At 35.9% G+C, this 25,782-nt stretch overlaps 1 protein-coding gene across 4 annotated transcripts in view; it reads left to right on the top strand.

The window, feature by feature from the left end:
• Positions 1–25,782, top strand: part of LOC149588588 (A disintegrin and metalloproteinase with thrombospondin motifs 9-like) — a 179,267-nt gene that overhangs the window by 139,384 nt on the left and 14,101 nt on the right. For 2 of the 4 annotated variants that reach the window (XM_089862363.1, XM_089862365.1), the window contains exons 4-7: positions 19,072–19,337; positions 19,413–19,505; positions 22,699–22,782; positions 22,861–22,985. In XM_089862363.1, the coding sequence (XP_089718489.1) occupies positions 19,072–19,337; positions 19,413–19,505; positions 22,699–22,782; positions 22,861–22,985 (568 nt within the window). The remainder of the gene's footprint in view (positions 1–19,071; positions 19,338–19,412; positions 19,506–22,698; positions 22,783–22,860; positions 22,986–25,782) is intronic. The other 2 variants (XM_089862364.1, XM_089862366.1) reach the window with 2 other exon arrangements.

The following is a 25,782-nucleotide window of genomic DNA, read 5'->3' as shown; positions in this document are numbered from 1 at the left end:
GATCACGCGCTCACGGACGCGAGCTGCAGGAGCTATGCTCGCGTAATTGAGCGTGGACTGTGGTCTTACTATATGGGAAATGTTTGAAGCAATTGGGTCTTGATCTTTATTGTTATTCATCATAAAATTAAATTCCCTGGTTTCTGAATCCGTACAGGTGATAGCATAGCAATCCAAGCATTACTAGGCCTACCTTTCTTCAATGTTGTTTTTACGATGGTATTTTTTTTTATTTCTCTCTATTCATCCTCTCATTTTCTCGCGTAATAAAAAATACAAATATTCAGTTCTAGAGTAAGAGTGGCGTGAATCAACAAAAGAAGACCACCTTGGCTCTCATGGTGGTGGTTTTTTCTTTTCAGCACCACCACTAGAGTTCCACGCTTTTAATATTAAGTATAATACTAGTTATTCCTTGCATGACTTCACGCTCTAGTTTTGCCCCTAAAAAAGGTCGAGATTTCTTTTTTTTAAACCAGTAACCTTTCGATTTCACTCGAGATATCTGTGAGAGAGAGAGAGACTAGTCTGGGAAAGTTAACATTTATTTTGACAAGTAGTACTATATAAACCAGATTTTTTATCCAATCGCCAATACCGGTATATTTTTTTTTATTTTTCATTGACGACTTATAATTAACTGTAGTTTATTTATTACCTAAAGTTCCCATTTACAGATAATTCCACTTTCGCTAAGCCTAATTCCAAAAACTAGACCCTATTTCTTTCTATTCAATATTGTCAAAGTGAGAGTTTGAGAAAAGTTATTGGATTTAATGCCCATTCAGACTGTAGACTAAAATGTTACGTTCACGTCGGTGATGTCGCTTGATTAGACACGTGACAACGACTACGTAAAAGATTCGCCGCGGGTTTAGTTTGAATATTTATATCACTCATATACGCAACTCGTTTTAAGTCGTCTGCTCTTTCGTCTGAACAATGAAATGAACGTACCGAAAGAGAACGAAAGATTTAGCTCTAGTCTAAATGGGCCTTTAGAGAAAGTTTGGGAAAAGTTATTGGTCTTTGGCGATTCTCAACGTATTACTTTTGGAAAATAAACTAAAATTAGGCCAGAATCTTTATCGAGGAGGTTTAGTTTTGGGCGCTAAAACCATTCCTTTGTTTCCTCCAGGCCTAGATAGCCTCTCGGATGGGTTACCAAAAGACCCCAAAAAGCAGTCTCTCCAATGGTATCGACGTTTCCGTCGGTTTTGTCAAAGGATGTTAGAGAAAGAAAGTAAAAATAGGAAAAGAAAAAGAGGATGAAAATCCGTTGAGGCGTGAGAGAATGTTAGGCTTAGGCATTCCGAAAAGCTTATAAGGTTTCGATCGCGGTCCAAATTAGGTCTATTGTGCTTTGGGCTAAAGGCATGGCTCGATTTTCTTTCATTTTCTTGACCAACTTAATGTATTTGGTATAGAATAGAGGATGAAATTCCTGGTTTGAGTAAATTGAAGAGCAACCCGCGCTACGCCACTAGTGGGTGTTAAAAGGAATGATGCTGCTCAATAGTGACTATAGTCTGGCCCTAGACGCCCAATTTTCTTTAATGCCCCCTTTCTTTTTTTCTGTCCTCAGAATAGACCATTCCATTAATTCTAGAAGAGAAGCGCAAACACCACAGGGTCGAGGGTATAGTTGGCGCCATGAAAACAACAACCCAACCTGTGTTGTTGGAACACTTCTCTCTCTGCGAGTAAGTAATGAAATGGTCTATTGTCAGACTGAAAGCTAGGGGTTACGCGACACGGTCACCAACAGGGCGGGGCTCAAAGGGTTGCCTCAAATAACCCAGTTATTTAGAGTCGATCGACTCAAAACGAGTCCCTCTTTTTCCTCTCCTTATCGACTTTAGTAGTTCGAGGTTAGTTGGTGAATAAGTTAAAAGCCTATGATGGGTCTTGACCCACTAACCCAATCAATGGTTTGTGCTTCCCTACATTTTCCCTTCTTTCACTCGTATAGGGCGTACACCCAACAAAGCCTTGGGGGGGTTTTTGTGAGGGCTATTCATATATATGCATGAACAAAGGGCTTGTTATCCATTTATTTAAGTAAATAGTGCATACTTTTTGCGTGATAGTTGCTCAGGCATTGGTCAATTGGGGTTTCGATGAATGAAATGGCGTAGAATTTACCTTTTACTTCAAATAAATGTACTTCTAGTACCATTAGAATTCTGTTACGTATGTTTTTGGAGCTTTTTTTCCCGCTTCTCCGACATAACGAGCTTAAACCCATCATGTCGATTGTTAGGGAACTAGATTATGCTCTTTTTGGTTTTATTTCCAAGTGGAGAGGGTTAATTTCATCGTGAGAATGTACCACGTGCAGTTGTAGGCGCAATTTATTTAAACTCTCTTGGTTATCATATGATAAACATCGTTGTACCATGTTGCACTCTCAGGGTTGAATCTCTTCATTCGATCTTTTTGGCTTGAGATGTTGGGTATATATTTTTTTTGTGCTGGGTTGTTGTGAGTTTCCAAAACTAAATTGAAAGTCTATATGTACTCGTTAAACTCGTTTGTTAGGTAAAGAGAGTATTAACTTGTATTCGTTGGTTGGAGTTACATCCGGGTGGGATAGTTTAATAAAACCATCTGTTTCTTGGCCTGCATATATTTATGCTATAGTATCCCTTTAAATTTTAGTGGATTATCATATTTAGTGAAGGGATTATTCGTACGTATACATCAAATAGAATTTTGTTTACTCCAGTTAATTTTAAACATAGGAAAAAATGTTAGTCCAATTTATTTTTATGGTTTATTTTTTAAGTTTATTTAATATACCATTGTTCGATTGCCCACATTGTTTTAACTAGTATTTAAGCTAGAAACGTATAAATTAAAAGTTATATAGACTTGTAAATAATTTAGTACAACAAACATTTAAAGGGAGGGTCAAGGTTATTTCGTTTAAATCTGGTGGGTGTTGAGAACAGACTTTATAAAAATAAGAAAAACACTTTAATTGAAAATTTACGATGTGTTCCACCACCATCATCATCGGTGTAGTACTTTAAACCATAACCAAAATTTAAAATAGCCTAGTTTTTAGTGGTTCTATTAAAAACGATATCAATTTAGCATAGCTACTGCTGCTAGAAGGTTTACTTAATCCATTAGGCCTAGGAAGGAACATAGGAATTTAGAAACTAAATAAATCTCAATCCTTTCAGTTTCGGAATCTTGTTTCGCTGCCCACTCTCTTTTTAAGGAAGTTCCTAAGACTTTTTTATTTATTTCTACACCGCCGCGAAGTATGTCTGTGTGCCGCTCTGGCTGGTCAATGATAAATGAACATGGAGTGGGTTAAAGTGTCAAAAACCCGGGTTCTTTCTCATTTTTATTGGCTGACTAAAGAAGAAAATAACTCTTTCGAGGACGAGAAGAACCTTTTTCGTTCAGTCTTGGCCTTGCCATCGTTCTATCTTCGCGTCTTTTAACTATAAATTAACTATAACGTGACGCTTACGATTCGTTTCTCCATTTAAAAAAAGTGTATTTAAACTGATCGTTACCAAAAACGAAAGGAAAAAAACAAGAACTATGTTAATTAAAAGTTTTTGAGAAATTAACGACTTGCGAGAGTTTAAAACAGTTTGGGAGCAAAAATAAATTTTAAACAAATTAGGTTAGTTTTTGGTTTTTCGGTTTAGAATCAATTACCTGAAGTAATTTCACTCAAGACCCATTCAGACGTCGGTGAAATCGCTTTGCTCGCTTAGTTAGACACGTGTCAAATGACTACGTAAAAGATTCGTGCACGGATTTAGTTTGGAAATTTTCAGCTTCGTCGGGCAGTGAGTGTAATTGAGATGGCACCACCACCTCGTTAGCGCCTTTTCTTTAGCCATAGCCCACTCGATCAAGTTAGCTACGCATTAGCAAACGATATATGCTAAGTTTTAGGATTCTTACCGGTCTTGGTTCAAAAATCAACACATACTCGGCTCGTTTTTGATTTTGCGTCTGTCTGAATGGGCCTTAATTGTGACGTATGCTTCAATTTCCTCGTGAAAGGCTTGACACTTTCGTTCTGTTTAATTCACTCGTGTTATTAAAGTTGGACTAAGGCCCGGGTTTCGTTATTGATGAGTTAAGCGAATATTTCCAGTAAATTTTGTTTTCTATATCCTTTTTTAATTTGAGACATTTTTACGATTAAATTTCACCAGTTTTTCGATGTCTTGAAACGTAATGCCGACAGGAGTGACAAAATTTATTGTCGACCCCGGAGAAAAATAGCAATTTGACATTTAACTAAGGGCTGTGAGTGTTTCGCTGTTATCCGGTATTTTTCTGCCTTTTGAAATTGTGGGCCTCTTTCTAAATAGATAAAATGTCTTTACTACATATTTCCCCCCTTTCACTTTACGATTTAACTCTGGAATTTTCTTTTCTGTATTCTAAGCCTAATTCTGTTTCTTTAAAAGTTTTGTTAGCTTAAGTAGGTTCTAACAAAAGGGATGAAACTAAGACGATCGACCTTCGTGTAGTGTCTTTTTGAAAATAGACCAAAATAGGTCTAAGTATTGAATGCTTGACACTTAGTTTGCAGTGTCTTTGAGAAAGTATACACCAAGGCTTAACTAGGGATGGTTTTAGGCTTAAGTTTAATGTGGTTTTTTGATAGTAGAGGAAAATAGACCAAATTAGGCCTAAGTATTGAATGCTTGACTCTTAGTTTGCAGTGTCTTTGAGAAAGTATACACCAAGGCTTAACTAGGGATGGTTTTAGGCTTAAGTTTACGGTGGTTTTTTGATAGTAGAACAAATTAGACCTAACTGGGAACGGTTTAATATCTAAGCCTTTGTGGTAAAGATTGAACACCACTTTTGTTGTGACCCATCTTGTTACTCCTTTGACCTTCTCGGATGGGGTCACAATTTTAAATTCCCCTTTTCTTTCCTTCACAATTTTTTATACGCAACGTTGGTGTAAGTCCTGAACTCTGGATCTTTTGACATAACCATGAAAGGGGCCCAACAAGATGTTTTTTACTTTCATCTCTTTTTGACTTTTTATTTTTTTTTTCTTAAATAAAAAAGGAAAGAAATCTTCACCGCCATAAATATTGTCGGAATGTTTGCGGGATTACACTGTATACAAAAGTTAAAAACCCGTAAAAAATTACTTGAATAAGACCTTTAATTACGGTCCTTTCTTACCCTAAATAAAGTCTAAAAGAAATATTTGCGTCTACCCACTTATGTTACTATTACTTAAATACTTGTTACAACTTCGGAATGGTTGGTACGGAGGCTAGGGGCCCCTACGTTCACGGGTATGGTGCTTGACAAAGATGTCCAAATCTTTTTTCATCTTTTAAACTTTAGTGTGTTGACGCGTTTCTCTTATTTTCGTCTGTACTTGTCGACGTTCTGTTCTGCTAAAGATGACAAATGCGACAATTTTTTTTCTTCTTCAAAGTACTTTCTCCTTTACGTATCATCAGAAACTCCTAACTTTGAAGTGAAGAACGAATGAAATCGCTTTCAAGTATAGACCGTTCCATTTAATTCCAGTTTAAGAAAAGCACAAACACCACAAGGGCGGGGGTGGTCACCTTCTTGGGTGATATCCTTGGCGCCAAGAAACACCGTTAGAGGTAGGCAACGCGAGTCGGCTAGCCTCCCTCCGAGTGTAGTGAACTCGGGGCGACTCCTAAGATGGCCGCCTTATGATGTTTATTATTTACAGTATGAAATGTACTTCTAGTTGCATACATTGTATGATAAATATCTTTCGGGTTTCTTGTTTTATCCCAGAATTTGACAGCATACTCTGTAGTGGTTTGTTCTTTTATACTCTAGAGAAAATTTGGGGATGTTTTATATATATATATATATATATGTATTTTCTAGTTTCCCGCGTGATGTTGGGTTACGGAATATGTCCCCTCTGAGTTGGCCGTGGATTATTTTCTAGCGCCTTTTTTTTAGTAACATACACGAGATATTTGTTCTTTCGTGGATGTCATCTAACCCCTAGACCTTTTCAAATTTAGATAAGAAAATGGGACGTTTCTAGATGATACCTTATTTTAGAACAGGAGCTTTTTTTTTGGTTTTTTTTTTCGATACGTGCAGGTGTTTTGACAGAAAGATTCAAATTTATTTCAACTTAACCTTGAGATAATCATTAGAACCACAATTTTTTCTTCTCTGATTGATGACAGGCAATCTTTAAGCTTACCTAATTTACAAAGTCCATATTAGTTCGTGAGAAACTTTGTTAAACGTTGACCCCCGTGATGACCCTTTGATCATGTGAGGGGTTACTGACATTTTTCAATTATAATATTATTTCAGTGTTTGAAATGAATGAATGGATATATGAATAGACGGACGTCAAATGAGATTTCAATTAAACATTTCCTGTATATTCATTTAAATTCCTTTGTCAAAGGTACAAGCTGTCTTCTATTAGCCAAAACTTTCCCAGAAATAAAATGAAATGGCTCTAGCCATATTTCCTTCTCATGCAGACTGTTCTTTTGAACAATTCGACGCGCGATGGATAAAATTAATGAGAAAAAATAGATACACGTCCATCAAACTTGAGATTCATGTCGTGCATCTCTTGATTTATAACTTTGTAAAAATAACAAAAGCTTAATAAATTAATTTCGGATTTAGTTCCACCCGCAACTTGTGTAAAACTAACGTTTTTGTAATAGCACGTGTAACGTATGCCATGAGATAATCATGGACTCTGTAAGTTCTCTAGCCCGGCCCACAAAACCCGCATAGAAATTTACGTGGCGCGCAATTATTCCTATTAGATGTATTTATTCCTGGTAGCTTGAATAATCGAGAATTCTAAGGTCTATAAAGAGGTTGCCCCAAAGATTTCTTTTATTATTGATTGTTAGAGGTCAATAAAACAGGGCGCTTTTATCCAAACGGAGGGAAATATCGTGACTACGTTGGAGGTGACCTTTTGACACCTTATTCCCCCTCGAATTCATGGGAGGGTGCACCTCCGGGTGCCTTTTCTTTTGATTCGAGTCGCTTTGGGCGACTACCGCTATAGCCTTTTATAAATGCTTTTCCCCCAATATCGGTATTGTAGTTTCGCCCCATAGTCGTGCCTTTTAGGGTTAAGAAAATATCTATCCAAGGCTTAACCGAATACTTTAACTACCTCGGAGGTAAGATCGATCTTGGAGGAGAGACGTGAGATGGAGTAGAGATGTTTTGTGGGCCATGAAAGTCTCCAGAGTACCTCGCGCACGCCCCTACGTGGATTGTTAAGTGCTGACGCCTAGCGCCTTTTAAAATAGAAGCAATCATTGTATACGTTTTGGTACCTGCGTACGACCCTATCAAAACTCCCCATGAGCATGCTGGGAGGGCTTCGTTAGCGTTCCGTAGATGGGTAGGGTAAAGAGGCTACGTTATAGGTATGGAAATAACTACTCCACGTCACCTCTTTCCTCCAAGGTAAGATGGGCACATGGCAGGTGCTCGCTTGCCCAGTGGCTTGTACTTATTAGAATAAAATATCGATTTTGATTCGGTGAATGAAACGCCCCTAAAACGATTATTTACTTAAGATAACTTCATTATTTATAATGGGATGGTTACAGATAAACTCCCTCTTAATTTATACGCTACTTATTTTTTTAAGTAGACCGCCCCGAAGTTAGAGGCCCTTAGCCATAGATAGCTCTTTTGAAACATTTGTGGTCATGTTTGGACGGTACAAATCAAAATGGTTTATATTTGAAAATCATCTTGGATATAGTAAGTAGACTGGAGATCCAAACAATTAGGCCTTGGGAAGTTTTTTTTTTTTTTTTGTTTTTGGCAGTCTGTTGCGCTGCATTTTTTCACCATTGTGTCTTGGGTTGTGATTTCTAATTCTTTTAGTTGTTGCTAAAGTGTTAATTACGTAACATCCCATAATTAATGATTGCCAAAAAAACAATGGACATGAAGTAATCCTCAAGCGAACCGTTAAATTCCAAAATATGTTGAGCGTAGTTGAACGTAGCTGAACAAAATTTAAAAATACTGTTGTCAATTCTTGCTCAGTTACGTAAATCTTGTCAGTTTCGCTAAGAATTTGTTATCTTGAAATAAATACCAAGATTTCAATCTAATTGAAAAATACAGAAAGTATTCAGTTTCTACCTGTGTCAGAAACATTTTAAATGAAGTAATTAAGATCAGAAATAGATTTCAATTACTTTTGTAGGCGACCCTAGGCACCCTAGGTAGTACCTAATAAGTCAATGGGCACGCGTGTAAGCCCTGAACAAGAGAAAATGTCAATTAGTGTCTCTGGCACGCTCCCGTTTATTTGTTTTATTTTTTTTTTTATTAGGACACTTTTCTTTTTCCTCCTCCGACAAATCTTAGTATTTCTTCTCTCGCTTAATGACGTTAGTAGGTGGGCCCCAATTAAGTCGGAGCTAGCTAGCAGCCAGTAGACACGCTGTCCTCTTGTTAAACAAAGCGTCAACGCATTGTCGACTTTGTCCCCTTGCGCTAGAGCCGGGACACAAAAGAGCTTGGGAAATGAAACTACATGTCGCTTTCTTTGATAATAGACATTAACGAGGTTTTTATCGCAATCGCTCGCACCAACTTTTCCCGCCTTAAGTCTCGCGCGCGCGAGCCCATCCCTCGTTTCCTTCCACACTTCAAAACCTTCCCCCCTTTATACCCCCTTCCCGCCCAATTGGAATTTTTAATGATTAATTGTTCCGGTCTAGGATGTTCTTTTGGGTATACAGGGTGTTTCGGATAAGTCTGTACAATAAATGACATATCAGGCTTCAATCTAAGATCGTAAAGCTAATTATTAAACACGTGTTTAGGGGGCCAATACCTACGAATTTTTTACTTCAATTTAATAAACTTCTAAACTTTTAATTTAGGGAAATTGTCGGTTATTTTTAACTGTTAAAATATAATTAATTAATTATATTTTTATTTGTTAAAATATAATTAATTAATTAATTAATTATATTTTTATCTGTTAAAATATAATTAATTAATTTAGTTTCCTTCTATTTAAATTTTGGCATAATCCTTAGAAATTAATTACTCGTGTCGTCTGGTATCGTGGCGATGAGGAGACTCGGTTTTTTTATTATTGGATAAATTAGGTTAAAATTACTCTCTCTTCAGACCGAAGAAAAACTAATTTTAAGATCGAGTTGGCGCCATCAGACAGTCTTAAAAGACATTTTCTTTTATGCTAAAAGGATTAAAAAAGTAGTTCTATAAAAAAACGTCTTTGCACGCTATAAAAACAACATTCTCTTACTTAAAGGTGTAATTTAATTAGCGCTATTGTTTCTTTAAGTACTACAACTTTCCTCCTTATTCTTCTTCTTAATCTTTTGTGTTTTTACTTAACGTTAATTAAACCCTGGCATTTAAAAATATTTTCCTTAATTATATTTATAATTAAAAAAGGTAACATATCGAAAGTAAATCCCATTAATGCAAATTTTCGCTCAGTTGTTTGGTATGTTCAATTTAAATAATTCGTTTGTTTGAACAATCTGGGATAGTCTGGTCGATATTACGTCATTGAACGTCACACTAGCTTTTTAGGGGTCATTATCCGCACAAAAATGGCGGCAGGGAGTGGATCTAAACCTAAATATCATCCACATTATATTTAAGCCCATTTGTGAATTTAATTCAGTATTCATTCCATTGGGATTAGACAAATCTAGTGAAATATTGTTGTGACTTGACTTAATTACCAGCGTCTTAAGTCCCTTTCAACTACCATATTAGTCTGTGTTGCTTCTTAATTATTCAACGCAAAACATTCATCGCATCTATTCTGTCTCTTCTTAAGAGAGAGCGAGAGATAAGTCTTGGTCGCGGCGAATGGTTAATGTTCTTTAAGGTATTGTATAATTGTACGCGTCATTCTTTCACCAAGTGCTCTCGCTCCAGAATGCGGCGGATTCTAAAATACAAGAATCCCAGCTAAGCCTTGTCACTATTTCTTTTCTAGCTTCTTCAAAGTTTAGACAGAAAGAAGCCTAGAAATTTCAAATATTTTACAACCTAAAGCCATTTTTCTCCGAGTAGAGACATACGTGACTTGTCTCCGTTCTTTGTTTTTAAGTTTCTCTGGAATGGTTCCCAAACGAACGGTTTTCTTTGTGCATTGTCTTGGTATTTGTTAGGATCAGTGTATGCAATTCTGTTCTGAACAGCGTAGTATTTATTTCCCGTGAATTGGTCCTTTATTGTCTACCATAGGTGTTTCTTTTTTTATTTGTTCATTGTAAAAAATAAATAAATAGGTGAAGACAGGTAGGTAGGTGAGAAAGGTTTGCTCGTATGTTTTTGGCGCAACTCTTGATTGGGACGTATCATAAGTTCATAAGATATGTTCCCTAAGTTTGTCATTGGTTACTGAGAGTTTTTCATGAAGTGACAACGTAGGTAAAGCGACGCCTGGTCAAGCTCGGTCAAAGGCTTATTAGAGCAGACTAAATAAGACCTAGATGGAAGTCCTGCAAAACTAACCACAGAGTGTAGTACTTCAAATCTCCCTTATCGTTCTCGAACTAGCTCGAGTTGTAAGTCATAAGCATTACTTATGGAGCGTATCTTATAAACTTATAGTCATATATAGCCAAAATGTGGTCCTCTCTCGTATTGTTTGTCTATATTTTAGTTAATTCCGGACCCGACTTGGACATATTTTACTAAAAACCATAGAAACTCTTAAATACCTTCAACGTAAAATTTAATTAAATGTCGCTATAGTCCTAATTTCTGGAATTACCTTATGAAAGTTTGGTCGAGATATTAAATATTTACATAAATTCCTTGCGTGGCATGTTGGAAATAAACGCAATCCCAAACGAAATTCCATAGGTTTGAGAAACACGCTTGGTCTACTCTAATATAGAATTGAATTCATTGAAATGGAAAGAGATTGCAAAAACATTCTACGCATTTTCCCGTACTATCTCCTTGGACTATGTAGTACCTCTTGAAAACGTTGTTGTAGCATAAGTTCATAAGATATGTTCCTCTCATAAGTTTGTAATGTCTGGTAACTTAGAAACTGGAGCTTGTCGTGAAGTGAATAAGGAAGGTCATAGATTCGAGGTAAAGCGACGCCTGCTGGTTTTGGTGCTGTCAAAGGGGGCTTAGTAATGCAGACTAAATAGGACCTAGATGGAAGTCCTGTAAAACTAATTAACCATCCGAGTGTAGTACTTCAATTCTCGCTTGTCGTTCTCCCTCGAACTAACTCGAGCTGTAAGTTCTATGTAGCATTGCGAATTATAGGTAGTTTCATACTTACAGGGCTCCCACCATGTCCCTAAAATACCTAAAACCCCCTACTTTCTTTTGAGGTCCCTAAACCACCATAGAATTGTGATTTGGTCCCTAAATCACCATATTCCTAGTTTAATGTGCCATCAGCTTATAATATTCAACCCAAAGTCCAATTTATATGTTTATATTTCTTATTTCGTTGAAAAACGAAAAAAGACTGGTTGTTAAGTGTGATAGAATTGTGAAAGATAAAACATAGTAATGTAATAAACAAAAACTAAGTCAGTTTTATGATAAAATATTTTTACAAATATCTGACTTTGTCATTTTGTGAAAATATAAGTTCAAATAAAGATCCCATTTTGGTTCCTATTTGGTCCCTAGTTTAAAAATTTCGGTGCCTATTTCACCCTATTTCTAGCCTAAAAAATCCCCTATTTCCCTACTTTTTTTTAAGATTTTGGTGGGAGCCCTGTACTTATGGAAAGAACATATCTTATAAACTTATGCCGTTGTAGTAAAAAGAACATTCTAAAATACATTTTTTTCGTTTCCCAAAATGTAAGAGTTTCAGCGTTCGTAAGCATAGTTCTTGAATGAAATTCTTTTTTTTTTCTCTTCTGGTTCTTCAAAGTCTGAGTGGTTTTTCTTCAACTGGAATCTAGTTCGCGGACGCAGTTGCGTCAGATATCTTTTTAAAAAACAAAATCTTGACGCACTCGCGCTCAGACATTTCTCATCCAACCTGTCACGTTGTTAAAGAGAATCAGGTGTTCTTATTGTAGGGTCCGTCGTCTTAAGAACGCTACTTAACTGTCAAGGGTGGTCCCAATATTTTTTCTTTAAAACGTCTCGAACTGAATTAGGCATGGCATGAATGATAGTTCAATGATCCTTCAAATAAGATTTTATTTTTTTTGTGTGGGTTGTTGTTTTGTAAATACTTGTGTAGGTCTAATATTTGCGTAGACCTCTTTGTAGATCGCGCTTTTTCAAAGATATTTTACCTCTAGGAAAAAAATGGGGCCGTATTTAAATACAATATATGCAAATTTTTCAGTATTTTGGTAATTCTACCCAAAACGTGCTACTTTTACTGAAATTTGGTTTTATTTATTTTTATTTATTTTTTGCAAGCTTGCTTTTCAGTATTGGTTATAAGGTAAGGATATGGTCCAAAAACACAACACAAGTAAACTGGTCCTTATTACTGGTCCAGTAACCCGAACCACTTCTTGAATTTAAAAAATGGTCCAAGAAATTTATAAAAGTTCTGGTACTATTTCCAATGTTAGGCCATTTTTGTTTGTGTTCAAAATTGCCGCGCAAAATATATAGTGACATAGAGAATTAGGAGGAGTAGATGGTCGATAATGTTTAAAGATTTATCTCTATGATCATTTACGAAACCTAATCGAACTCGAGGGAGTTTTAGTTTTTTGGGACCAAAAAACGTTGAGTCGTTATTTCTCTCTCTCTCTCTTTTCTATATTTTTGCTTTTTATTATTCAACCACCAAATGATCTCTTTGGGCCAGTATTCGGGCGTTGATGAAATCGGGGTCGTTCTCTTAAAGGGCTAAAGCTTGGCGAAACCTAACAGTCCATTAAACAAGCTGGTTATATCAATATAATACACAAATTCACACATTCACACACCCTAAATAATATCAGTAATACTTAAGGCTAATTGAAATTATTGTGTAGCCATCCATGTCTTCCCATGTTAATTTCTATGCTGGGTTTGTGGGCCGGGCTTAATTATGACGTTTTTCTAACTGTCGTTTCATTGGTTGGTAGCAAGGCGAGAGCAAGGTTCAACGTGCTTATTCGCGAGGAAAAATTCATCATACATAATGTGATTAGTCTAGCTCTTCATACAAAATCCGCCTAGATACGTTGAGTGAAAAGGGCTGTAGCACAATTATTCCAATGATCTGTATGTATTCCTGGTAATATACAATCTACAATATACACATCGCAAATATTTTATTTAGTTATTATTAATTTCGAATTTATAGACGGAACTAAAGTCGATTAAAACTTAAATCATTTCCGTTTCGTAATTTCTCTAAATGATTTAATTGGAGTTATTGGTAATTATAAATTGATTTTCATTAAGATTTTTCTCAGTGGTTTTGAGACTTAATGAAATTAACCTAAATACTAAATGGTTTTTTTATTTTAAAATTAACACCGTATATTCTATCTTTAATGTTTTATCTCTCGTATTAATCTGGAAAATTTATGTTATCAACTTAATGGCAAAATTAATATCGTTATATTTTTTCTTTCGTAATAATATAAAGGCGTGAAATTATAAAATATCACAAACAAAAATAAGATTGAATAGAATTTACGGGTTTTGAAAGTTTCTATTGAAAAAATATCAATTTATTTTAATATATTCTGTTGGTATATACAACAATATAAAAGCCCGGTGCTCTTGAAACGAATTGCAAGTTTAAAATGGAATATTTTATTTATTTTTCTATTTTTTAGTCTATTTAATCGGGAATATATACAGCTACTAGGAATGAATAGTGCTACAGAAATTTTCACTCAAACGTACGTATCAAAGAGGATTTTATGGGACCTCGCGTTCATAAGCCCGGTAAACCCACAAAATCCACATAGGGATATGTGCAACAATTCCTAGTAACTGTATGTATTCCTGGTATAATTAATAGCCTACTCAAAATATATGAAAAATCGTAGTAGAACGCTTTCCATGGCGCTAATGGTATGAGATTGATCGAGTTACTCTCAAACTGTACAAGTTTATTTTACGGTTTTTTTTTATGGAAAAGTTCATCTTTTTTATTTTCGCTTCCGAAAACTCTATTTTATATGAAAAATAGATATTTCACCATATTTCATTTATCAAATTCAGCCAACCAGTAAAAATATTTTTGGTCCAAAATTTATGAAAAACATTTCAGTTTTAAAGGGATGATGTAGCACGCGGCTCTGAAAAATAGTCTATGGTCTATTTTTTCTGTGTCTGAAGTATTTTTTAGACATTGATTAATAGTCCTTTTGACAAACCCAATTTAAACATATCTAATCTTCTAAATACACCCGTGCATGCATGCACTTAGCTAATAGATAATCAAGTTCTGAAACAAAGAGGGCTTTCTGGCCGCGCTTTCGATCCCACCATTCTTTTACGGAGAATACCTAATTAGTGTTCTATAAACAGCGATGCTCTAACCGAGGCTTAGATATAACCGAGGCTTAGCTTCAGTCATTTCCGTATAAAGATTAAAGAGCTCTTCTTTTGTGTTTCTTTATAGACTTCTTAAGTCTTTTCTGGCGCTAGGCGCTTGGTTAAAGTCTAACAAAGTCGCATGCAGTGGCTCGAGTTTCTGCAACCTTTTTCTCCTTAGATCTCTTTCTTTAGTACTTTGGTCTAAAATAACAAAGTTTTAATTAAGGTTTCGTGTGGAAGGTATGGGGGGGTGAAACGATTTAACATTCCATGGAAGAAAACCTCAAAGCTTCTCTCTCTCTCTCTCGATCCAAGTGGAAATGCCTTTTTCGGCTTTTGGTCCTTTTATCTTGTTGAGCTTAGTTTGTGTATCACAGAGTATGGGGGGGGGGAGGAATTCCTCGGATTAAAGTCAAACGACCAAACATTCCCTTTTAAGTGAACGAAAGGAATCTGAGAGATTTTCGACTTGTATCTCTCTCTCTATATATACACATGTCTCTCTATGTGAGATGGTCAGAGGATATTTTCCTCAAAATTAACCCCCGCTTAGATTGGCTTTATTCTGGTCGCGTACTAAAGGCTTTAAACTTTTCGTTTAAATTCGTTACACTATAGCTTTGATAAATTTACTTTCAACCAATCGTATTCCGAGGACTGCCACGTGTGTAGAAAGCTCATAGCTTTGATTGTATTTGACCAGAATGAAATATTTCATAACTGTTTTTGTAATTAGCGGATATTTTTAATTTTAATTAATATTTCGGGATAGAATTATTTTTTAATCGAAAGAGCGTACTTAAATAATGAATTTATCAATTAGAACCGTGTTTCTATCTACAGTATTAAAGAAGATACGAGCAATTGAGTATACGCGAAGTACTGGGGAGTACCCCTATTGGACGAATCCGTCAAGACTCAGGTGGTAGTAGTAGTCCAATAGGGGTACTCCCCAGTGCTTCGCAGACTCAATTGCTTGTAACTTCTTTAATATTGTAGATAGAAACACGGTTCCAATTGATATATTAATTATTTAAATACTTTCTTTCGATTAAAAGAGAGAAAATTCCAGCCTGGTGTATACCTTTAATGAATTTTTTAGAGTTATGGATAGTTATTAACACATCAAACATATTTAACTTTGTTTCGTTAAGTGTTAAAACCTTGACTTAATCCTTTGTAAATAAAAATTATCAGAAGTTAATTAACTCTCTACAATGATGAATTAATAGACTTTTACTAAAGCTATGTGTCCTCGTTAGGCTTAACTAAGAAACTTGCGGAACTGATGTCACACACCATTCACATGACTCGAATCCCAAGTAATCAGAGGACTTGGTTGTTCAGACCTTCAGAATGGAACATTGGCAGAGACTGAACTCTACCTATACCCTTTAAGAATCCTTAATTACCTAAGCCTGCCTATATAATAAAAGAAAGAAAAAAAAAGAAAGAAAAACCTTTTTACTCCCTTCGTTAATGGAGTAACCTTACGCTAGAACAAGCCGAGCGTATAAACGTTTTTTGGCCATGGGGAAAGGAATTCTGGGACCAGCTTTAATGATTGATTGCTAGATGAACTTTCGCCGGAGAATCGGCTAGTGCTTTTTTTTTCTTTCATGAACTTCTGTAATCGTTTAGCACCTTGGTACGACCATAAATGAATTATTATTCTCTATTAACCAAAAGCTCATCTAAAGAAACAAAAAGTATACTTCATTGAAGGTCGCACGCGCTGTGTAATACGAGAAACCCCCCCCCCTTTATCTCTCAGAATAATGTCGACCCCCTTTGGGTATTATTACCCTCACAACCGTAGCACAGGGAACAAGCCTAAATAGGCTCAATATAGTAAGAGATGCTTGTAGCTCTAGTACCAAGAATTAACGTTTGGATCGCCACAATAAACCTTAGTCGAAGAAACCGCTTCTATGATTGGTTGGTTCGTGTAGGAAGATCATTTGCTTCTCATTTTGCATCTCATCTCCAGACAGAGATTGGGAACTGGGAACGAACTATACTTTTTGCGTCTGTCTATGAACTTTTGCCTGAATAAATACAATTTTAGGAGTTTATGGGCCTAGATTTGGTCTTTTACATCATCTTAGGCATTCTACAGTCTTGCTAAGATGCTAACAGACTATAGATAGCTACCCTATCAAAATGCTCGCGATTTTTTTTTTCATCTTACGGGCCTCAAATCACGACTCGGCGAAATCGGAAATTTCCCGCGGTGAACCTTTAATTTTTTTTTAGTCTCGTCCTCCTAACTGGATTTTAACGCTTCTCATATATAGTTAAGGGGGGATGTTTGACCATTTTAGAATGCTTTTTATCCATATAGTAGCTAAGGTAAGCTACCTTGACCCGTTTACCAGGAAAATGCTGATCATAGTAGACCGCCTACACGCTGCTGCAAATGTCAAATTTTTATTTTTTTTAAAAAGAAAAATATTCCAAACAGCGTTGGTGTATGGAATAACTTTTAAGTATGTTTTTGATTACATGTTTTACGCGCACATTCCTTTGATAAGAGATTTATGTAATCGATGGAGTTTCCGGTTCTATAGTGATTATTTGACCCCTTTGAACCCTGTTTGAACCCCATGGTTTTATTTTATTTATTTTTTTTCTTTTTGAAGTACGCTGTGAAAGATATGGGTTTGAATTTTTTTATAGTTTCTGTTTTTCTAATCTCTGGTCAATGATCTCGGATCTGCCTTTTAATGAGTTAATTTAAACGGTGTAATTTACACTAAAATTAAAAAACTAATATTAATTATTTGTTTCATTCAAATTTAAACGTAATGAAGGGTTGGTTAGAAATGTTTTCCAAATTTTAATCGAGTACCAAGTAATACAAGTAATCAAATTGCAAGACATTTTAATCTAATTTAAATTAGAAATTCCTAAAGAAATTACGACAAATTTACGAAGGCCTCTGACCCCCCAAAAAAATTATACCAATTTTATAATCTATCCCAAATGCAGTTTAATCTTAATAAGCGGTTCAATTCAAGAAGCGATTTTAATTTTTTTTTCTTTTTCAAGATCTTATACTTGCACACTATATAAACTGTCGGAATTTCTCTGTAGTACATTAACTACTCCTAAATTTAACAAAAAAAAATATTTTCTCCCACCACTTTGAAAATCGTAGGTAATTTATCTAAATTTTGCTAGGCAGCTCAAATCGCCCGTCGTAACTAAAAAAAAATTCCACTAGTTTGAACGTCGGTGAAAAATTTTATTTTCTATCTCTTTTCTTCGCCTCTCTCGGGTTTAATTTGGCCAGGTAACGTCTTATGACCTCGTCATGACCCTTTCCCACAGTAGGGACCTGCCAAAATAAAAATAAAAAGGTGGGGCCCCCTATCTTAATTTGTAGCAATCAAAAATATTTTCACTTGAAACATCCTCTATGTATGCATCCATCCCCGCTCTAAACTTACACGTAAGTTACTGCTTTTAATGTTGTTTAATCAAATGGAAACAAGGTCAGGGATGTTAAGGTTTAATGACGCCTCATCCCTTAAAGCACAGCTCGCTTCATTTAATTTTAGGTTTATTTTCTTATCAAATGGGCGTAAGAATTTTGAAAGGGCCTCGTAACAAGAAGTGATATCTAGTTTATTAGGGAGAAGGTATAAGTTTTCCAGCTTTATCTCCAGTCCAAACGTAGGTCCGGAGTTAATCCCCGCCTCTAAATTACAACCAGCATTTCATTGGTTCTTGAAAACTCTGCACGTCAGCGCGACGCGAATGACGGGAAAATTACAGTCATATTTTCCGACTGAGGAGAGGTGAAATAGCCCGGCCTCCTTTTACGTCCCCCCCTTTATTTTGAAAGGGGGACTGCAGGACTGTGGCGCGCCAATACTTAGGCATCTTATACCTTCTCCCTAATAAATTAGATATGACTTCTTGCTCGTACCTTACGTGTTTCTCCATACAGAATTTTTCATCCAAGTTCATTTAATTCGGCTATTTATTGCCACAAATTAAATGTTTCCTATTTATAACTTCAAACCTTCGATAAATTATTAAAAATTAAATAAAACCTAAGGTTTAAAGGTCGTAAAATTCGCGTCCTTCATAATTTTTAATTTGACGGATCATATTTTCCCTTTTCTAGGTCAATGTTAACTAATATGAAAGATTAAATCAAATGGTAGCATTAAATTTCATCCATTGCTAATCCATTCCATAACGAATGATTTACTGTTTATTTAATTACTCTTTCTAAAAATCATAAATTATTAGTTTGATTATATCATATCAGCTGTCGCAAATAAAATTACAAAATGTCCTTGGTGCAAAATATGCCAAAGTTTCATTTAATGCCCCTTTAGAAGTGTTCCAACTGCTGCACTCCGGTGCTCAGGGCAAAGCTACGATATAGGGGTATTAGCAAAGCTGCCTTGAACTACTTTTCCACTTACTTACAATACGACGATCTCTCTTATCTCTCCTTAATAGATCTAAAGGATGTTCTGATTTTTTTTTATTATTTATTTCTTTTCTTCATTCGTTTTTATTTATCTTTCTCTTATTTCTTTTTATTGGTTGCAGATTCCGCGCCCATTTCCAATACGAAACGGAAACGCAAGTCGTCCAAGAAGTGGAAATCGACGGAGAATGTCGAGGGAAGGCGGAACAAGAAAGGATGGCAACGCCGGAATAATTATAGGGAAAAGACCACTTCCGGAAGGAAGCAGCGCCAAAAGAGATCCATCTCTAGCGAACTCCATCTGGAGTTGATGTTGGTCACCGACAAGAAGATGCAAGAGATGTACGGTAGAAACTTGGAGAGATATATACTCACTCTCATGTCCACGGTAAGGACCAATTTTCTCAATGGAATTCCGATAGTTTTTTGGTCGACTATTGTTGTCCGATTTTGACCTCGTTAGGCCTTGGAGAAAAGAGGTGCGACGGAGTTGGAATACTTATGGGCCATGGCGGGAATGAAAGTCTCCCAGAGTACCTCGCGCTATCCATACTCCGTAATGCTACTGAGAGACTTGCAGCTCGAGCTAGTTCTAGCAGAACGACAAGCGAGAATAGGCCTTTATAGAAAGTTCTAAAGGAATTATGGGTACTTGTCCCCTCTTGTAGTTCAAACTGAGTCAGTTCAGTTCAGCCAGTTTTGTGTTATAAAAAACACGAACTGGAGGCAAGATTTGGAGAGATAAAGCCGACTGATAAAATGGTGGGCTTTTTTTAACGCGTTTGTTCTTCGTTTGTGTTTATCTACTTTAAGCCAGCAAATCTTATTCATATTTTGCCGAACTATTCTAATGTTGATATTTGATACTCGTATGAATTTATAATGATTAGATCTAACGTAAAGTATATTTATTTAAGAATTTTGATCTAAGCCTTGGTTGTTGAGTTTAGTGACGTCACTTCCGAGAGAATTTTGGTGACGTATGGCTGTTATAATGCGCAGGCGCGGCGGGACAAATCAACAAGGTGCGCAAGCCGTAAAAACTTTCTATAAAGGCCTATTGAAGTCCTGCACTGGTTTAGTTTTGCAAGACTTCCATCTAGGTCCTATTTAGTCTGCATTACTAAGCCTTTGACAGCGCCAACACCAGGCGTCGTTCGCTTTACCCTGAATCTATGACCTACCTCACTCACTTCATGACAAGCTCCAGTTTCTAAGTTACCAGTGACAAACTTATGAATGGAACATATCTTATATATGAACGAATGGTTATAGGTATGGAGTTTGATACTCCTATTCAACTCTCTCCTCCTATTTTTGGCTTAAATCGTTGTCCTTCAAACTTTGCCAGACAATAAGTATCATGCAGGGCTCATTATCTTGTGTAACCACTAACAAGACACAAGACTGGTTTTCTTTTAAATATTAATAGCTTTTTAACGATTTAAAATTAATGAAATATCTCTCTCTTTTAAAATGGGGAAATTATAATACTCATGATAATATCATTATATATTTTATAATTAAGTTAATTAAAAAAAAGATATACCTTTTTGGAAAATTCTTAATAGTTTTATGATGGCATGATGTATTTAATGAACTCGTGATACGCGATTTTTATAATCTTAATTATTCCTTTTTTGGTAAAAAAATCCGCATTCTTTTAAAGATAACCGCTTATACGAAACGTGATACCTAACACGAAATTATACCACAAAAAAAAATAACTAACGCAAACAAAGGAATTACCGCTTTCAGCTCTCGAGGTTAACTTATTACCACGAATTTCAAATTGCAACCTCGATATCAAAATGGCTTCTTGATAGATCGTGGTCGATGTTAAGGGGTTACGAATATACAGGGTGTTTATGATAAGTCTGCCTTCCATAAATTAAGGGGAGATCATGTTCTTGGAAAATCGATTTTGAGTCGAAAATGTATAACTTCTATCTCCATTTTGTTTACCACAAGGGACACCGTTTTCAAGTTAAGATTGTAAATAGTATTTTAAGGATGACCCCTTAATTTCAATTAAGAAACTAATTTAGACAATGATTGAGTGCTAATTTAATTAAGGGGTCATCCCTAAAACACTCAAATCGAAATATAACTCGATTTGAAACTGTGTCCCTTGTGGTAAACAAAATGGAGATATAAGTTACATTTTCCACTCACAATTGATTTCCCATAGAACATACGCCTTAATTTATGCCAGAATTATCAGAAACACCCTGTATTTTCCACCTTACATTCATTACTCGAAGTAAAAACCTCATTTTCTATAAAATCTCTAATGCCGTTACCTTGTTTTACATTACAATATGAACTTTTGTTCATAATAATAATTCTGAGGTATTCTTATTTTTGAAAGTTAAAAGCGTTAACGAGGTGTGTTTTTCTTTTTTAGCGAGTCGACTAAAAAATATAATAATGTGTGGCGATGGTGGTGTGCTATACGTGTTGTTAAAAGGCCATTATCTCGGGTTTAACTAGATATATAGTACCGAGCACGTTTAGCGTGAATTTTAATATTTAATGGGCGGTTTTCGATTAAGCTCGGATCTCCTCGAATTTTTCTCTTCTCTTATACTGTTGTCGATTATAATGGGAAAATTTTCTTGCTACTTTCTTCTATGCCTACCCCTTTTTCTTTACTGTTCTTAGGGATGTAGCCATCTTGTTTACTTCGATGGTGGACCAACCAGACTATTAAGGGTTAGGGAATGAGGTGTTTTTATTCTTGTGTATAATAAGCCGATGCAGGAAATTAGTTTTCATGACGTGATCTAGACTGTGTGGTTCGCTCATTCCAATTCCTTAAAAGACTATAGTTCGATTCGGTTTTCTATTTTCTCTGTGGGTTCTTCTGATTGGATGAATTTGAGATGTAGTGGTTCGATAAAACGAATCAACACTCTTCTTTCTTGATTAACCAAGGCTTAAATGGGCTTATCTTTAGGATTATCAAAATTTAGTCAAGGCTTAGCAAGTTTAATTTCAAATTTTCTCGAGAAGTCCATCGTAATTGTTAAGCTTAATTTGAAAAGACGTTTCCTAACTTTTCTTGGATGTTTTTCGGTCAATGTCTTTCTTAAAACTTAATTTCACGTTAAATAGATGTTGTGTTATGTTTATGTGTACATAAGCTTAAAAGTCCTTTACAATAAACAGTGAAATTATTAGATACTTAAGTTAAAACATAATCACGGCCTTATTCTCTTTCGACCAAGGGGAATTGTTTATTACGCTTCTAACACGATGCGGTATGGGACTCGTTAAATATTACCATAAGATATGTTTCATAAGTTTGTCACTGATTACAAACTGGAGCTTGTCGTGAAGTGACGTAGGTCCTAGATTCTGGGTAAAGCGACGCCTGGTGAGGCGCTGTCAAGGGTTTAATTGGTAATGCAGACTAAATAGGACCTAGATGGAAGTTCTGCAAAACTAATTAACCGAGGGTAGTACTTCAATTCTCGCTTGTCGTTCTGCTAAAACTAGCTCGAGCTGTAAGTCTCTCAGTAGCATTACGAACTTGTAGTAGTGTCATACTTATGGTAGGAACGTATCATATAAACTTATGATATTACCTACATAATAACTTCATGAGAAAAGCATCCCGGATATCACGTCGTCGGCCTTTTGAGAAACGATAGGCTTATCGTTGTCGCGTCGCCAAAACTTTTCAACAAACATTTGTTAAATTGTATAATAAACACTCTCTCATCTAATGTTTGCTCTTATTGCAGGTAGCCTACGTGTACCGGCATCCCAGCATCGGTAATGACATTAGTATCGCCCTGGTGAAACATCGCAAATTAACCGACGAGGAGGTAAGCTTATCTTTTGCGGTGTAGCGGCTCGTTAAGCCTAATGTAACCCTTGACGCTTATTTTTTTTCTAACGTGTAGAGCCACGATGTCATTGGGTCAACGGCAACGAAAACCTTGAGCAATTTTTGCAAGTGGCAAAGCAATATCAACAAGTTCGACGATAATGATCCTAATCATTTTGATGTCGCCATTTTGTTGACCAGGTATGCATTACTTGAAATCATATTAATCACCAAGAAGTGATATCTATTTTATTAGGGAGAAGGTATAAATTCGCCCCACATTTATAATCTAGCTTTATCTCCAGTCCAAAAGACGTAGGTCCGGAGTTAATCCTCGTGGCCTCTAAATTACAACCAGCCAGCATCTCATTGGTTCTTGAAAACTCACGTCAGCGCGACGCGAGTGACGAAAATTACAGTCATATTTTGCAACTGAGGAGAGGCAAAATAGCCCGGGGCCTCCTTTTACGTCCCCCCTTTGTATTTTGAAAGGGGGACTGCAGGACTATGGCGCGCGAATACTAAGGCATCTTAAACCTTCTCCCCAATAAACTAGATATCACTTCTTGTAATCACTTAGTGTCTGCTTACTTTTGAGAGGGAAAACGTGGAGATATCAAACAGGAGAGGAACGTTGGAATATACATGGTGTCTGTTAGAAATGAAGGGGAATATTCTTTGTGCATTTTCGAGTCGAAATCACCCAACCAATGAACATCCCTTTTAATTCCTGAAGTCTTTCAGAAACACCCTGTATACCTCTTATTTAGAAACAAACATATTTAAAGCTGCTTCACTATTTTGGATATGACATTTATGGTACCAAACATTTGTCCAAAATGAGTCTGAAACAGAACTCCCTACTTTTTTTGTGTCGTGTATCAAATTTCAAGTTCGACATTAGCTAGGCCCACTAGTTTAATTAAGTCGTGCGAGGATTTAAACCATTTAAAATGAAATTTATTTTTGATCATCTCTGCTAGATATACGTCTCGCCTTAAAACCCATTTAATTCCGTGTCTGTCGCATCGTCTGCGAATCAAACCCCCGAGCGCCAACACAAGCTAAATTCTAATCTAAAGCTGCAGCCACCGTATTATATAATTTGTGCCATTTCCCTCATCACGCGTCCACCAAATCATCTTAATTTTTATTTTAATATGTAAAGATCGCTATGCTAGACATCGTAAATTCAAACTTTGTAACTCGAGACGCGAAGTTTAATCTTTCAAAAATCACTTTTCGCAAAACGTGTGCATGGGAATTAGAGATATATCAGGAATACACACAGTTAATTGGAATAATTGTGCAAACCCTTCTGCGTAGAGTTTGCAAGTTCTCTCCCCACTGGTTAAAGGAGTTCCTCCGCGGTCTTACTCGGTTTCTCCTTTCCATCAAAACTTGCAGAGGTTAATTGTAATAGTTAGTATAGGGCGCTGTCGGTTAGCTGTGCGGACATAGGGGTTAGCCACCACCTCTCCATGCATTGAAATCGTGACCCATTGAAATATAGCCCACTGGGTGTTTTGGACACGAAATAAAGCTAGATTATTATTATTATTACATACATTTTCACTCAACGTATCTAGGCGGATTTTATTTCAAGTGCTACACTAATCACTATGTATGACCTCGCGAATTAATCATTTATTTTTATTTATTTGAACTGAGGGATAGGGTTGCTAAGCCAAATTGACTTATGTGTTGCCGGTTTCACCTCGTGCACACCTATAGGCTCGCGTTGCTACTAACCAATGAAACGACAGTTCGAAAAACGCCATCTGAAGCCCGGTATACCCACAAACCCCGGCCGCGTAGAAATTATCATGGAGGTACAATTATTCCTAGTAGCTGTATTTATTCTTGGATATTTACATACCGAAATTATTTATTTCATCTCCCGCTAAGAGATAAGTAAATTTGAAACGTTTTATCATTTAGGCCTACACATTAAGGGGTATAGGGAATTGAATTTAGGGTACGGTTTCAAGATGAAGGTTACTACATGTTTTACAATGTTATTAAGGAAATATATATTTTTTAATCTGAAAAGTGAATGTGTTATTCTATTCTCGATTTTGTATTTAGATTAACTATATATACGTTTGCAACTCGTATTTACGTAATAAGCGTATCAAATATTTTTTAAGAATTAGTCTCCCACATTTAATGAAGGCTCGGCATGTGGGCGCCGGCCTTATATATAGTGAAAAGAAATCCATCTTTATTTTATCGTCATTTAAGGTTTTACAAGATAGTGACAACGTTTAATTTATATTTATATATTATTCTCGCTAATCAAAAGATTCTTAACCCTTGGATTTGATACGGTTGGTTTCGTATCAAGTAGAAGCGACACCTGGAATTTCATTCCTCGTCTTTACGTTTTCTCCTCTTCAAGCGTAGTGGCGTCAAGTAACGGATATGTTGACTCTACTCCCACATCTCTAAAAGTATCGTAACATCCAAGTATTCCATGTGTCGCTTCTACATTTTCCTAATACGCTGGGAATAGCCTTGAGTGTTTGATGAACAAAGCTATATTGCACTATCCAATTATACTTAAATATCATGGATTAAATTACTAAGGATTATATTTGAAGATTTTCCCATCATCCCTTTAGTGTTCATTAATATTTAACATTGCTAAAAGGGATATTTTGAATTTAAATTAAATTGACGTAAATGGAATGGAATGTTGTCCTTTTTACAGAAAATCCACAAAATTTTACAAAAATAATTCAAGTAAAAAAAAGTCGAAATTCCTTTTAACTCTTCAATATTTCATAAGATGCGACCACAAAAATTTAAAATTTTTCTATTTTTGGAATTATTTCCTGCAATTTTCTTTCTCTCCATATAAACAAAATTGATATTCAACCTTCAGGCCTTACGTAATTTTAGTTTTATTCTTGTATTTTATAATGTAATACATGTATTACGTAACATCCCATAGGTTAACGTACACCACGGTTACGTCCATTAACATTCTTGTAAA

Source organism: Phalangium opilio, unplaced genomic scaffold (assembly GCF_054372755.1).
Source record: "Phalangium opilio isolate 3A_F unplaced genomic scaffold, DU_Popi_V2 ptg000540l_1, whole genome shotgun sequence".
Lineage (NCBI taxonomy): Eukaryota > Metazoa > Arthropoda > Arachnida > Opiliones > Phalangiidae > Phalangium > Phalangium opilio.
This window is presented reverse-complemented; position numbering and strand designations above follow the sequence as displayed.